Below are 16,675 nucleotides of genomic sequence, written 5' to 3' on the forward strand. Positions count from 1 at the left end.
CGCGCTTCGTTGTAAAAGAGATTTAAGCATAAACTAAAACAGTATTGTTTGTGCCAGTGATATATCGATTTGATTACGCCATTGTGAACATGTGACTTCTGATTTCGATGTAATATAATCTAGTTTCCATTGAATAAACAATTATCCTCCATATGTAGTTTGCTTAATCAATCATCATTTCTTGGAGCGCTTTTTTTCTTGTAATATTCTATATTTGCTAAGTGCTTGGGACCTGTTCAGAGTTCTGTGAATACAAAATCGTTCGCGAATATTCGATGATTAACCGTTTAATACTTGAAGAATACATTAGCGTAGAAAGACGTACTAAGTTGTCTTGGATAACATTAACGAGCTTGCAAATTACAAATGTCAAAAAAGAATCTTATAATTTCGACTTTATGACTCAATAAACAAGTGATTTGCACCCAATCTAGCTATTATTTCCAGACAGTTTAAAAATGTGTCAACATTTAAGTCGGCCATCAAGGTCCATACTTTTTGTTATATCCTGTCTTAAATTTCAGTTCATTGCATGGGGAATGTAATAATGTCATTTGTGATGCATAAGGTGTATTAAGCATTTTGTAATATCTATAAGGGTGTAAACAGATTCCATACTAATCCTTGATTTTTTGTAGTATTGTGTTTCAAGATCACGCCTATATAACATTGTGCGTTTAAATGTTTGATGGTTTTATTTTTCTCCTGTTAAGGAAACATTCAAATGATTTATAACGTACAAGTATTAATCCGCTGGAGGAACGTAGGTCAAACATGATACTTGTCACGTGACATACGCCATTAAAGAACAGTAAATGCGTATGAGAGACACACTTTTTAAATATTATTGTGTATTATCGACATATATCAATCTGACAAATGGACCTCTTTCTCAGTCTGAAATATCCGCCTCCGTTGCGTGCGCACACGGAGCGGGAGGTCGGCGGTTCGAGCCCGATACGTGATTGCTCTGATATAATCGCTTGTTGGCCCAGCAGCTAGTGAAATGAATAAATACAGATTACCTTCGTTCCAGGCACCCGTCATCTTTGATGGAAATCCGGATTGAAGTTCATCAACTAATAGTTAGACAACATGAAGTAACATTATAGTGATAAATAACTGGAAAAGTTAGCGTAGCGAACGAGCCTTTCTTAATCAGTTAAATTTTACTTCAGGTCATCTTACTGTCTTAGAATTCTTCCTTATTGGCTGACACATTGTCAACGCAAAATCTGACGCAGGGAGTATGTATCGTATGAGTGGAAGTAGGCGGACATTTAACCCCCCGCGAAATTTGAAATTCTTGATGATTAAGCCTAGTACTTGATGATAGTCTCTCTGCAATTTCATTGGCTGAAATGTAGGTTGTATTCGTGGCATTGTCATACAGACACAAACACTTCTCTTCTCCATCTAAAACAAATGAACCACATTTATTGTTTAAACTAATTTGCATACGAAGTGCTAAAAGTAGAAAATAGATCAGATAAACTGTGAGAATTTAATGCCCACCACAACAAAAATTGAGTTTGGCTAAAAGATATTCAGACAAAGAATGCACACATGTTTAATTTTATAGTTATTGTTCTTGGACAACGTCCTTTATTTTATCAGTGTATGGAATTTGCAGTAACGGAGTGAAAAAATGTGCAGCCAGACCGTGGATCGACCCCAAAACCTCCTACTAACCGTGAGGTCTCTTCCGATTGGGCCACCAGGCCGCTTACACACTTTATTAGCACCTGTATAACAGGGTGAGAAATCACGTGACTTCAAAGAAGTGACTTCGAGGCGTTGCATCGTTCTACAAAGTTCCGTTACGCTGAAACTTTGGTCAAGGATTACATCATTAAAATGGAATCATATCTAATAATTCACACGTGTAGATGCTGAATATTGCACAGTCTTTTATAAGCTGTTTTATTTTCTGTCAACAAATTAATGTTGAAATAAACGTCACTTACTTTATTGTTTAAATCGGTTGTGACCCGTGGGAACCCATGTGAAAATCCCTTCGAAGTCACGTGATTCCTTACCCCGTCTAAGTAAGCGTACCGTGACAGTGGTCGAGTTATCGTATTTTCTCTGTCGTTTTCCTGTATCAGCATCATTTTCTTTAAATGCCTGCTGTGGACCTGCTTGGCAATTGCTCTGAATGTATCCCAATGAAAAAATGGAAGGAAACAAGGCGTACATACTTTGTATTTAGTATAACAAGGTGAGGAATCAAGTAACTTTAACGGGGTTCTCACATGGGTCACCACGGGTCAAAACCAATGTAAACAAACAAGTAAGTGACGTAATTTTGGAATAACCTTTTTGAGAAAAATATATGAAAATAGTTTAAGCCTATAAATGACTATGCTTTTTTTTGCTTCTACACGTGTGAATGAGATATTTGCTTCTATTTTAACGATGCAGTCCATGGTCAAAATTTCAATTTGACGGAATTTTGCAACACTGTGCTGGCAATGAAAGGGCATGATTGGCAATGGCGCACATATGATTGTATAAACATACAAAGCAAATAAAAATGTATTCTTGTCTTCTTGTTTTGTCTGTGGCCTCAACTAAAATTACATAGATAAAACAATTTCGGTTATACGCCCTCTACCAAGTTTATGCAAATCGTCCTCTTAAGGGTAGAAACTCTTACATATTATTGTAAATAAACTCATTGTGTGAAAAGAGAAGACACAGAGCTAAGGAAGTTGGTATGTACTCCAATGAAATCCCCCCCACAGTGAACTTCCGTTTCGCTGCCCCTCCCCCCCCCCCCAATAGTGAACTTCCATTTCGCTGGCCGTTTAAGGCGGTGACGCCAACATTGATTTATAATTCCTTAAGGCGTAAGTGGTATGTGTTTATTATAAGTTTGGCTACAAGAATCGTTCTTGTAGTTTCCATTGTGTCATGTAGCAGCAACTCCTCATACATCCAACTGATCTATCATTTTGTTACTGCAGTGCCTCCCTATTCCCCCTCACCTGTCCCCTCCATCCAACTCGAGGACATTTCTGCACATCCCATGCTCATCTTCTTCCTTTTATATATCCCTTCCCCATTTAACTTTTATATCCTATCCATAATCCCATTATACACCATCAAAAGAGGCCATGTAATCGACATTTTTACTTGTAACCTTGACCTTTTAGCCTCATATCATCACTCAGAAAAAGAAGGCACTGGTTACAACATCGTATTCTCTGTACTTTCCCTGCCTCGACGCACAGAGTTTCTTCTGAATATACTTATGCCGTAAATAACTTAAATAATAGTATTGTCTTTAACCCGATTGCACAATGCTGACATTTTTGGTACCCAGTGTCAGCTATAGTTTATGTACAAAGTTCGTTGAAATTGTTTCCCTGATGTCAGAATCTTGATATCGTCCCGATGCTGAGGGATACCATATGAAAGTTTATCTTAATTATCTTATTAAAACAAAAAATATGTCGTAGACATGAGATGCATGGTATGTCGATTTAATTTCGAGTATTCTACTAAATGTTATATATGTCATATATACCGATAAATCAAAGTAAATCATCTTGTCTAAACTGCATATATTTTTATATGAATGAGGTAAAGTTCCTTTTTTCTAGATTTTGACCGGTAAATTTCGCCTTTTGTTTGCAATTAAGGGACTCAATTGGTTTTCTTATTTGTACTGAATGACCCGAGGACCGTGGTAAATGTTTAACTGATAAGCTATTTCTTGAAGTTTATTAATTATTATTAATTGAAGTATATTAAATCATTGGCTGATCAGCCTTCCCCTGTAGTTGTCATTGTGCATGATTTTTTTTTCTGAATACTCTTAGGCTCCTTGCTCATAGTAAATGCTTTTACTGATAAGCCTTTTCTGGCAGTTTCTTTGTCCATGGTTCCCTTATATATGTTTTTCATGATTTACTCATTTATACGGAACAATCCGAGGATCATTGCTCATATTAAATCATTGGCTGATCAGCCTTCCCCTGTAGTTGTCATTGTGCAAGATTTATTATTTTTTTCTGAATAATCTTAGGCACCTTGCTCATAGTAAATGCTTTCACTCATAAGCCTTTTCTGGCAGTTTCTTTGTCCATGGTTCCCTTATATACACTGAATAATCCTAGGATCATTGCTCATAGAAAATGTTTGGCTGATAAGCCTACCCCTGTAGTTTCCATTGCATTACAGTCGAAATTCGCTATGCCGGACTCTGTTATCTCGATGTTCTGGTTATGTCGAACATTTTTTATTTCTTTTTCGGTTAAGTTTTACTTTTCTTTTGTATTTCGGTTATATCGAATTGTTTCCCGAACCCCAAACAACTTCGACATAACGAGTTTTGTCTGTGTACTTATTTTTGCAAGCTCATCTATCAAGAAAGCGTTTCGTTTACTAATAGAATCATGTTTGACTCCCTTTTCAGGGTAGAAACTAGCACTGATGTAGATTTTGAAAGGCCATGAGAAGGTACCCCTGGTGGTGAAAAACCTTCATAGGTGAGAGGCGAACAGCTATACCACTAGTCTCCTCTCATCCTTCTATTTTGTCAATTTTAAGCTAGTTAGCAAGGGACTATAATTCATGTGAAATTATGATCCTTAATTATTTTTAGACGAGAGACCGAATGAGCCGCTCCCCGCGAAACACCCTCTGCTTCGTATCACGTGACGTAAGGCTGGGCTTATCAGTTATTGTGTGTAGAGCTAGCCAATACATAAACATGCAACAAAAAACAGAAGTTCATTTTTTATGTTTTATTTACTATTGATTGTTTACCCATATTCGAAACAATAAAATAAAAAATGATGATCATAAAAACAACAAATAATAAAAATACGTTCCACAAAATGCTCGCACGATCAGAATACACATATTATTACTACACATGACGTGAGAACATCAGTTTTTCAAAACAAAACACGTATGTAGTCATAAGCAATGCTTCTCGCTACTATTTGGCAGTTAACATTGCGCCGATTGTTCAGAACGTTGTTAAAGTTAACATCGTTGTTAACGTGAACGTTGTTACCTTTCAAATTGTTAATGCTCTGAAAGTTCCATGGTCAGACTTGTTATCCGCAGTACCGCTTACAAATTTGGAGTTGTGTTAGCTGCAATGGTTTTATTGAATTGTACAATCGTATTATGCAATATATCACCTTTGAAGGTTAACAACTATTTTAATAACAACGTTGTTAACTACAACAAAGTTCTGAACGTCGGCCCAGTGATTTACAGGTGGTTATCAAAATATATATCATAACATTTTACAAAAACATGAATGTATTATTAGGATTTAAGGGGAAGCCATTGGCTCACAAATTTAAATATATGTATAAGGAGTTTCATTCGCAAACACACATTCTAGTTTTAATTTCTAGCAGAATAATTACTCCCTGATACAATGATTATTTCTGCATGTTGCTTGGGATGAACTAAAATGTATACTTGTACCGTATTTGAGCAAACATATTTTAAACTATTTTGGAAAATTTCGTCAGATAAAGATAGTAAAAAACGGTATGAAATGTTATTATTTAAGTCATTGTTTTACAGACATATTTGTAAAATTAAATTTATAATATTTCACCAAAATGACATAATTATTATTTATTATATGTTATCCTTAAAAAAATCATTTATACGTTCATAAGTTTCAATGATGTGATAAGAAAGAATGTTGGAATTAAAAATAAAATTTAATGTCAGTTAAAAGCGATCGATTTTTTTATTTGTGAATTTGAGTATGTTTCCTTTTTTTAAATGATATAAACAATAACAATAAGCAACGAAAATCTAATTTCATACTCATACGAAAAACTATGTAACTATATTTAATTCTTAAGTTTAAGTAGAAAATATGTTTTTAAGTAGCGAGAAATAAAAATGATAATACAAACAATACTTAACAATTATAAAACAAAATTTACCCTGGTACGTAAAACCGATCGAGCTGTAAAATATTGGCGCATATAACCTGGTTTTAACAAACTACAAACATTTGTAGAATAAACAGCACTTTCTGCTATAGTAAAATACAAGCTTTTACTCAAAACCCTCATTTCATGTTCCATAAAAACACATATGTTGTACCATAATAACCTAAATGGATTTTACATATGAACACATTTTCAGTACTAAATTGAACATAAGCACCACATTTGGTTTGAACAATAAAACAATTATATTTCAAAAAGTCTTAAGGCCTAAGAAAAAATGTTTGTTTCATGTTATGTTTTAAAAAATCTGGGTCGGTCGTTTTTTGCCATAAAAAGAAATTGCATGACAAACGGTACCTTCGACTTATACTAGATCCTCTAATTACAAGAAAAAATAACTTTATTATTTGGTTTATAAACTGCAAAACCCATACGACTCTTGTAGATGACCACTTATTTAATAAAAGGATCACTTGACAAAATAAATCGGTCGGCAGTAAAATATATATGGTCGGTCGGGTAACCAAAAGCACAACTATTTTTTAGGCCTTATGTAATCTTTTATATAACAAATACAATCACGAAAATGCACTTCTTTTTCTAAAAACAGATAACATATTTATGTTTTGGTTTTATTTGTTAAATAATTGTATGAGAATGGACGTTAAACACAACATGTATGGGTACGCGTATGTGTGAGCTACATTTTGTACACCACGTCATCCAGATTTGTGCACATGTGGGCTAATTTTTGTGCCTAACGTCATTAGGTAATTTGCACATGTGTCTATTCAAACTCCGCGCAGTGTTACTTCCCTTGCAGTACAGTAATCACTGCCACCACAAGATTTTCATCCAAAATTGGATGAAAACTTTTAATGGCATTTTTTTTAATCATATATATTTATTCTTATATCCTTTCTTAAATAATTACTTTACGCCAGTTGATAGGCATAATATGTTTTATAAAAAAATAACAATTAAAAAAAAACATTCGGAAATGTTCGGTCTTTTTTCAAATTGAAAGTAGGATTTACAAATTACAATATCAACATGGATGTGTTGTTAGCTATTCAGACATGTATCGAACGTTTTGCATTTTTTCCTTTTATGGAATAAAATCGTTTATTTTCTAAACAAATGAAACATGTTGCTGGAATTTCTTTTAAAGGTGTTCCGTCCATTTTGTAAATTGTAATCACGTGCCGTTTCTATCATCACGTGATATTTGTGGTGGCAGTGATTACTGTACTGCAAGGGAAGTAACACTGCGCGGAGTTTGGTGTCTATTTTTGTGCATGACGTCATCCTGGGCACTTGTGGTCTATTTAATGTGTTTTGGGTACAACGTCATCCAGGTATGTGCACATGTGGATACTTTTTTGTGCACTACGTCATCCAGGTTAGTTGACATTGTACAAGTTTAAAATAACAAGGCAAGTGATTTCATGCAAGTATGAAAGAGCCTATAAAAACAAAGTAACAGTGAAACTTCAAAAACGAAACACAACTATAATTTTTACACGTACGTGTAGCTACACATACAAGTACACGTACACGTTGTGTTTTGCAACATCTCCTGTATACTTTCCAATTCAGTTAACTCAACGCAGCAGTGGTAATCCTGGCTACATTTCATTCACAAATGTCCTCAGAGAAAGCTCAGAATAAGGCCAGAAAGTCGATATTTTTAAAACATGTATCAAAATATTTTATTTATATTTTACGATGTTTCAAAATATTATAAGTTTCAGAATGACAATGGCGGTGTGTGCTTATACAGTCGATTGCAATAGGAAGTGCGCATATTCTGTTGTTGTTGTTTGGACAAAACGCGTATATAAATATCCTAAATTTAAACCAAAAACGAGTCATGAAAAATGTTTATTGCCTTAAATAATGATACCAATTATTTAATTTTCAAAGACAACAATATAATATGTTTGTAAGAAGACATTTCGACGGAAACTTTTGAGAGCTCACTTTCGATCGCAACAAAGTATTTAAAGGAAAATTACAATCAAAGCTTACTTTACAATCAAGATGTTTAAGTTTGAGCCTTGCTTGTACTATTTGATCTCAAGAATTTGGTGAATATGGGCTTGTCTAAGTATTTGTATTCATAAAATATAGTTAATGCCTTTACCAGTGTGTGTTTACCACGTGATATATTGTTGCTTAATAAATGCTTCGTCGAAAGTCAATATTTTGCTTGGAATGAAGACTTTAAACAAAGGTAACTTTACCATTTCTTCACCATTCTATATGAAACCTAGCACAGTCTACGCCACTCGCAGAGCCTCGCATTTGTTTTAAGTATTCATTCGATGCAAAATGTTTCCTTCCGACGTAACATTTATGACGTAATTTATCACGTGGTATATAAACACACTGTTTACACCCAAGGTAACATTTGTTGCTGATCAATTTAACGAATTTACTCTTCCCGTTGTTTTATGTAACATTTCAAGCTATAAAATCACTTAATATTTCAAGTATATTTTATATTCATGATACCTACAGACACAAGAATCCCAATTGTTTACACGTAGGTTGACCTTTGCTTTGATACAAACTGGCCTTTCTATCTTGGTATTCATTTCCGGTCCACATCAATCCGCCCACACGACCACAGAACACAGTACTCCATTCGACCAATGACCAACGACCACTTTCACAGAAATATCAATTACAGTTCACAATAATATCAATTACATTAGGATTGCACTTCCATCACATATGTTGTTGCGCATGCGCAGCGGCCGCTGTTGCATGAGCCACTGCGGCCTCTTTTGCACGTTCCTGCGCGGCTTTTTCTAACGCATTACAGATGTTCATGTTTTTGGCTATGTGAGGAAGTTTGTGTTCTTTCTTCCATTTCATTCGGCGATTTTGAAACCAGATTTTTATCTGTCGCTCAGTCAAGTTCAGCGCATGCGCAATTTCTATTCTCCGCCGACGTGTTAAATATTTATTAAAATGAAACTCCTTTTCTAGTTCAAGTGTCTGATGTCTTGTGTATGACGTTCTCGAACGTTTTGATTCTCCATCATTGCTCTCTGAAATAAACAAAAGAAGATATACATTATTACAATAACGCGAAGGAAACTTGCGAACAGAAATCTGATTCCCTTTTTCTGAAAAAGTAACGCTAGCGCGATCGAAGGAGAGGAATATGCACTTTAAAATTAGAGACAAAGATATGTATTTTCTAACCCTAGAGAATAATCAAAATGAATCGATACATTAAACATTCCAAAATAATATCGAGTTACGATGGTAATTTCTGATGTCTTGTAACACCTTATTCATTTAGTATTTTTGAAAGAGTTTTATGCATAGATACAGCGTGTACAAGCCTTATAGGGAATCAAATATTTTACACCAGCTATGTTTGACCTTAAAGCTGTACTTCCACAGTGTGAACGTTTTGACAACTTTTTATTTTTTTTTGTCTTGGAACGATCCAATTTTAACATAAATGCATGGAAACCATGACAAAAAGTCAGAAAGCAGGTTATGACATAAACGATTAAAAACTGATGTTTTATGCATTTTCCTTAAGTCGTAGGTAAGGCATTTAGCCATAAAACATTATTTTTTTCGAACGGAAATATGAAAATCTGCGACCTGATTTTTTGTCAGCAGTCTTATATCACTGATTTGCAGATATTTACGCAAATTTTGCTCATTCCAAAACAAAAAAAAAATGTTGTCAAAACTGTAAATCTTTGAGAGTGCATCTTTAAATGGTTAAATAGTATTAGTTTTTTAAGTCCGATATCAGTTCTAACAAAACGTACAAACTGCTGTTTCTGTATAGATGTATTATATATTTAAATCATTAATTTCACATATTAGTATTCAGTAAGCAATACCACTTCAAATGATACCAATATTAAATGACGTCGCTAGACACCTAAAATTAACATTATGAGCCATTGGCCATATAGATTGATACTATTTTTTAAACATCGGATAAGGTCCAAGTTAAAAATAGTTCCTTTTGACATGGGAAGGCAGGTGTATATTTAAAACATTAAACTCTGTTATCAAAAGGCGTGTGTATATGTAAAACATTGAACTCTGTCATCGGAAGGCGTGTGTGCATATGTAAAACATTGAACTCTGTCATCGAAAGGCGTGTGCATATGTTAAACATTGAACTCTGTCATCGGAAGGCGTGTGTATATGTTAAACACTGAACTCTGTCATCGGAAGGCGTGTGTATATGTAAAACATTGAACTCTGTCATCGGAAGGCGTGTGATTATGTGAAACATTGAACTCTGTTATCGGAAGGCGTGTGTTTATGTAAAACATTGAACTCTGTCATTGGAAGGCGTGTGTATATCTGAAACATTTAACTCTTTCATTGGAAGGCGTGTGTATGTGTGAAACATTGAACTCTGTCATTGGAAGGCGTGTGTATATGTAAAACATTGAACTCTGTCATTGGAAGGCGTGTGTATATGTAAAACATTGAACTCTGTCATTTGAAGGCGTGTGTATATGTGAAACATTGAACTCTGTCATTGGAAGGCGTGTGTATATGTAAAACATTTGACTCTGTCATTGGAAGGCGTGTGTATATGTAAAACATCAAACTCTGTCATTGGAAGGCGTGTGTATATGTGAAACATTGAACTCTGTCATTGGAAGGCGTGTGTATATGTGAAACATCAAACTCTGTCATTGGAGGGCGTGTGTATGAGTAAAACATCAAACTCTGTCATTGGAAAGCAAGTGTATGTGTGAAACATTTAACTCTGTCATTGGAAGGCGTGTGTATATGTGAACCATTTAACTATGTCATTGGAAGGCGTGTGTATATGTGAACCATTGAACTCTGTCATTGGAAGGCGTGTGTATATGTGAAACATTGAACTCTGTCATTGGAAGGCGTGTGTATATGTGAAATATTGAACTCTGTCATTGGAAGGCGTGTGTATATGTAAAACATTTAGCTCTGTCATTGGAAGGCGTGTGTATATGTAAAACATCAAACTCTGTCATTGGAAGGCGTGTGTATATGTAAAACATTGAACTCTGTCATTGGAAGGCGTGTGTATATGTGAAACATCAAACTCTGTCATTGGAAGGCGTGTGTATGTGTGAAACATTGAACTCTGTCATTGGAAGGCGTGTGTATATGTGAACCATTTAACTCTGTCATTGGAAGGCGTGTGTATATGTGAAACATTGAACTCTGTCATTGGAAGGCGTGTGTATATGTGAAATATTGAACTCTGTCATTGGAAGGCGTGTGTATATGTAAAACATTTAGCTCTGTCATTGGAAGGCGTGTGTATATGTAAAACATCAAACTCTGTCATTGGAAGGCGTGTGTATATGTAAGACATTGAACTCTGTCATCGGAAGGCGTGTGTATATGTGAAACATTTAACTCTGTCATCGAAAGGCGTGTGTATATGTAATACATTGAACTGGTCACTCTGTCATTGGAAGGCATGTGTATATGCAAAACATTGAACTCGGAATGCATGAGTATAAAGACAAAACATTGACTTCTGTCATCGGAAGGTATGCGAATATGCCATACAAATTAGTACTGTAATTTTATTATTATTATTGAAATGAGACAGAAAGTGCTCCATTTAGACTGAAAAGCGTTAGTATCGATTTAAAAAAATCAATGACTGTATCCTTGGATTTACAAAAATTATTTACCAGCTGCTGTGTTTTGGTAGTTTTATTCATATACAAGTAAGAGAACCAAACTAATTAAGAGCTTTTTCAAAAAAGCTGAAATCATAAAATTTGTGATCGAGTCTATTTTAAACCTCTCGAAAAAAAAACCCACAGCAAAATATCTAAAATAGCTGAGACATTATGGCATCATCGCTGTGTAATGCAGTTGTTGCGTGATTACGTTTCTTCATGGCAGCTACACTTAACCAGGCTTATCAACTTATTAGCTAAAGACAGGCTACATAGTATTGATGTCAAAGAAGTTAGTATAATTGTGCCGTCTGATGATTCTAAGCAAACCACTATTCTGGATTTATGCGCCACGAAAAACAGCATGGCACTCCCTGAACCCCGCCTGTTCAGAAGTCGTTACGGTCAGCTGAACGGAAGACGCGTATGTTCATCATAATTTTACTTTTACAAAAACACTTTTCTATTTTAATACTGAGGAAATTTTTATCTTTAAATAGAATATACAGGTATTGTTTCCCTGGTATTGAATCATCATGTACGGTTGAAGCCAGGTTTTTAAAAAGGCAGGGTGTTGTAGAAAAGGGAAACAGCGAGGAGAAAAAGGTAGACAAAGGGAAGAAAGGAACGGTATTGGACCGTGAAGAACTTAAATAGTATAAATTAGACAAAAAGTGTTAAAAGGGTTTTAAATTGAAGTAGTTTTTAGTTGTAACGCCCAGATATGGAAAGTATGTATGCATTTATAATCGTATAATAAGCGTTTAAACAAAGGAAAGATTTGGTTATCTAAAGAATTTAATTCTAAAAAGTCAAAATGATACACATGCTGGTCAGGATCCTGCAGCACCCTTCTATCTTGAGCTCAAGCCACATATAATGTTAAAAACATCCACTAGAGAGAGAGTTCTCCTTAATTGATGGTGGTATTGAATGAAAAAAGTGGAAAAAAATAAAAAAAATAAAAAGTTCAACAGCAACCTATGTTTTAATAAAAATGTCGGAAAATAACTCATTGAGCTATTGTTTCTTATTAACATATACCCGACTTTAAATAAAGATTCTTGTATCTTGGATTGTATCTTGTAAAAAACGACAGTTCCTATATTAACAAAAACAAAGGCACATTTATGTTTCATTTTATATGACAATTCAAATAAAAATTTGCACAGACTCGAGTTTGCTTACAATAAAATCTTGGAAACATATCCTGATGGTTATTTCACCTTAAATAATATAATACTACGTATTCATAACAATTTTCATATTATAGAGTACACTCATCCATGATAAATAACATGTCCGTGAATAAAGTATACCATTAGAATACTTTCTTTGTTAAGGTGTTATTGTAAATGAAGACATCTCACTAAATAATTACGGTATAAGCCCTCTGCCACATTACACGTGTATTTGCATTATTTACAATGAAGTGTCAACATGAACATCTTGGCTGCTGGCAACGACATTGGGTATGATGAATTTGTTTTGTCTGTTTACCATTATTTATATTACATTATGTGTCATTACGCAGCAAAAACTTCACGCGGGTAAAACAAAATAATCGCTGACAGTGTGATAGCACTATTTATATTTTGTATATTTTTTTATATAAATTATCTGAATTTTCATGTCATGTTTTGGTAATAATAAATGTAAAATTATCCGTAGAATGAGTTTTTACACTAACACCAACGGCCTATAAACACTGTTTTCTCAATGAAATATTTATATGAAAAGGAAGCGCTTACCATGGTATGTTTTTATCTCGTACATGCTTTTAGAACAATTATAGTTTGAGATTATCATTTTTTAAAGACGAAACCGTACGAAACTAAATGATGATGTTCTTTCCATAATAATCGATAATATTTATTGCAATAAATAATTATACATACGCGCACGAATCATTCGTCTTAAGGTGAAACGGTTTGATACAAGTTTACACCAGTCTAATTAACTACTATCTTAAGAATAATTTGACATTCACAGTGACTTGAATTGTCGCCTTGACGCCCGCTAACTATTAAAACGCAGTAAATGACACAATTGTCTAATGTTGTTTAAGGGGTTATGAGTAATGGTTCAAGCACAGATTATGTGACACAAATGACAAAGCGGGTGCCAGACGGTTAGCTAGTGGCTAGCCCACTGAAATTCCACGTCGATCAAAATAGTGGTCGCGAAAATGTATGACGTCTTTAAGGAATGTAAGTCAATGAAATACATATTTATAATTACATGTATATGCGTTTAGTCATTTAAGATTAATCAAATAATTATACAGAAAATAACCTTCTTTTACCTTTATTGTTATTTTGTAACAAAAACTGTCCTTTTGAGTTCTTCCTTTTTCGAAAAAAATGTAGTATGGTTATAAACGTTCGTTGTGTATCAACTTTAGCCATGACCATAACACCAGAACTGTTCAATAAATTAAAATAAAACTTGGTTCTCGTGTTGCAAAAGACAATGCGCATATGGACAACAAGACCCATACCTCTGGCCTAAATATATTTCGTTATTACCATTTTCGATTAAAACATAGGACGAATGTAAGTATTTACTCTGTGGCACTCTTGTCGATATACTTTCTTTATTTGATAAAAGGTTACTGTGAATATTCAAATATTGCTATTTCATAATTGTCTGAAGGATTTTTTTTTCATTTTAGACTATAGGGAACAAACTGAAAATGATCGGGATCAAGGCTCAATGTAAACTCTTTATTATTGCGACGCCCAAGATAGAAGATACATTACAAGGTAAGTGAGATGTCAATATGATTTCGATGTGACATTCATCTTATAACAAGAGCGATGATGCAATGGCATAACACAAAACTATCAAAGTCAGAGTGTTAATCTTGCTGTGTAAGCGTTATTGCCTCTGGCAACATCAGTACCAAGTTTCTTTTGAATATCATAAAGGTTTTTTGAGTATTGGTCAAGGTAAAAGAGTTTGCACAACATCGCCGTACAATGATTTAGCTCCATGAAAGGTGACTGTACGTTTGTCAAGCCAACGGGCATTATTTAGAACGTAAAAGTATGACCTATGGATGATAACAAATCTTTACTTTCGTTGTAATTCAAACGCTTTCGTGCAATCCTAAGTTGCGTATTAAAAACAATATATATATAAACAGAAAATGAACTAAATGTCTATCGCATGTTCCTACCTCATACTTTTTATAACATTTAACAGGCAACGTTTTGTCCTCGCTTTATTTAAAGATGCTTCACACGCGATTTGTTAAAATGTTTACGATGTTTTCCGATCACATTTCTTGTAACAAGAATGTCAATAAGATAATATTGATTTCCTAGGTAAATACTTTTTTCGGAATCAGAGCTGTATTATTTAAACAAATAATAATAATAATAATAATAAGAAGAAGAAGAAGAAGAATAAGAATAAAAATAAAAATAAAAATAATAATAATAATAATAATAATAATAATAATAATAATAATAATAACAAAATGAATAATAAATAAATAAATAAATAAATAAATAAATAAATAAATAAATAAATAAATAAAAAAAAAAATTCAATAATTAAATCAATAAATAAATCAATAAATAAATCCACCAAGAAAGAAATCAAGAAAGAAACCAAGAAATCAAGAAAAACAAGAAATAATTATTATTTTCTATACTCATTATAACTATTATTTAATATACTATGATGATTATAATAAACTAGCAATAGTATAAACATTTACAATAAAACTGAATAATAAACTAACAGTATTAATTTTATCACTATCAAAATCAATATTAGTATCAACTATTTATGACATGGAAATTCATTAAACGTTTTAAATTGATTACCTTAATAATATCATTATTATCAATATTAATAATATTAAAAATAAAATGATTGTTATTGTTATTATTAGTTTTAGTATCATTACTATTAAAACATAGTACAGCTTGTAGTAGGAATATCAGCAACAGCAGCAACAATAGAGGTAGTAGAAGTAGTAATAGTGGTTTTGGTATTAGTAGTAGTAGTAGTAGTAGTAGAAGTTGTAGTAGTAGTAGTGGTAGTGGTAGTGGTAGTGATAGTGGTGGTGGTGGTGGTGGTGGTGGTGTTGGTGATAGTTGTTGTTGTTGTAGTAGAAGTGGTAGTAATGGTGGTGGTGGTGGTGGTGGTAGTAATAGTGGTAGTGGTGGTGGTGGTGGTGGTGCTGGTAGTAGTAGTAGTAGTGGTGATAGTTGTTGTTGTTGTAGTAGAAGTGGTAGTAATGGTGGTGGTGGTGGTGGTGGTGGTGGTGGTGGTAGTAGTAGCAGCAGTAGTAGTAGTAGTAGTAGTAGTAGTAATAGTAGTAGTAGTAGTAGTAGTAGTATTGATAGTGGTAGTGGTGGTGGTGGTGGTGATAGTTGTTGTTGTTGTAGTAGAAGTGGTAGTAATGGTGGTGGTGGTGGTGGTGGTGGTGGTGGTAGTAGTAGCAGCAGTAGTAGTAGTAGTAGTAGTAGTAGTAATAGTAGTAGTAGTAGTAGTAGTAGTATTGATAGTGGTAGTGGTGGTGGTGGTGGTGGTGGTGGTGGTAGTAGTAGTAGTAGAAGAAGTAGTTTTTTGTTGTTATTTTTGTAGTAATGAAAATGATTTTCAACAATACAGATGTAAGATAAAAGAAGAACATGCAATAACACAGGTTAGAAAAAACAAACTGTTTGCCGTTTTAGCATTAAAATACGGACAAAAATCCAAAGATAAATCCTACTAATGTCACATGCAAAAATATGGCAGCTATTAGTCATGCTGTGTAATGTACATGTCCACTTGTAATTAAATATTCAAACTGTTTTTCATACATATAATGAATAAATAATTGGTTTCCGGTATCACTGTTTTTACGAATAAGTATTTTCATTGTGTTTCTTTCGTGTTTAAGTTTTTATTTCAAATCATTGTTTGTTCCAAATTGGACAAGCTATATATTATATTTCGTTCCCTGCATGGTAGAAGTTAAACAATATAAATGAGTCATTAGAATTTATTTCATCCATTTATCAGTTATCATAAATATTATCAAATTTGTTAATA

At 33.7% G+C, this 16,675-nt stretch overlaps 1 protein-coding gene across 1 annotated transcript in view; it reads right to left on the reverse strand.

Moving 5' to 3' along the window:
• Positions 1 to 4,757: 4,757 nt before the first annotated feature.
• The window catches only part of LOC128234840 (homeobox protein Hox-D4-like), a 44,439-nt gene continuing 32,521 nt past the window's right edge, over positions 4,758 to 16,675 (reverse strand). Inside the window, exon 5 of the mRNA XM_052949379.1 lies at positions 4,758 to 8,998. Coding sequence (XP_052805339.1) covers positions 8,673 to 8,998 — 326 coding nt within the window. The 3' untranslated portion in view covers positions 4,758 to 8,672. The remainder of the gene's footprint in view (positions 8,999 to 16,675) is intronic.

This window comes from Mya arenaria, chromosome 5, assembly GCF_026914265.1.
Source record: "Mya arenaria isolate MELC-2E11 chromosome 5, ASM2691426v1".
Classification (NCBI taxonomy): Eukaryota; Metazoa; Mollusca; class Bivalvia; order Myida; family Myidae; genus Mya; species Mya arenaria.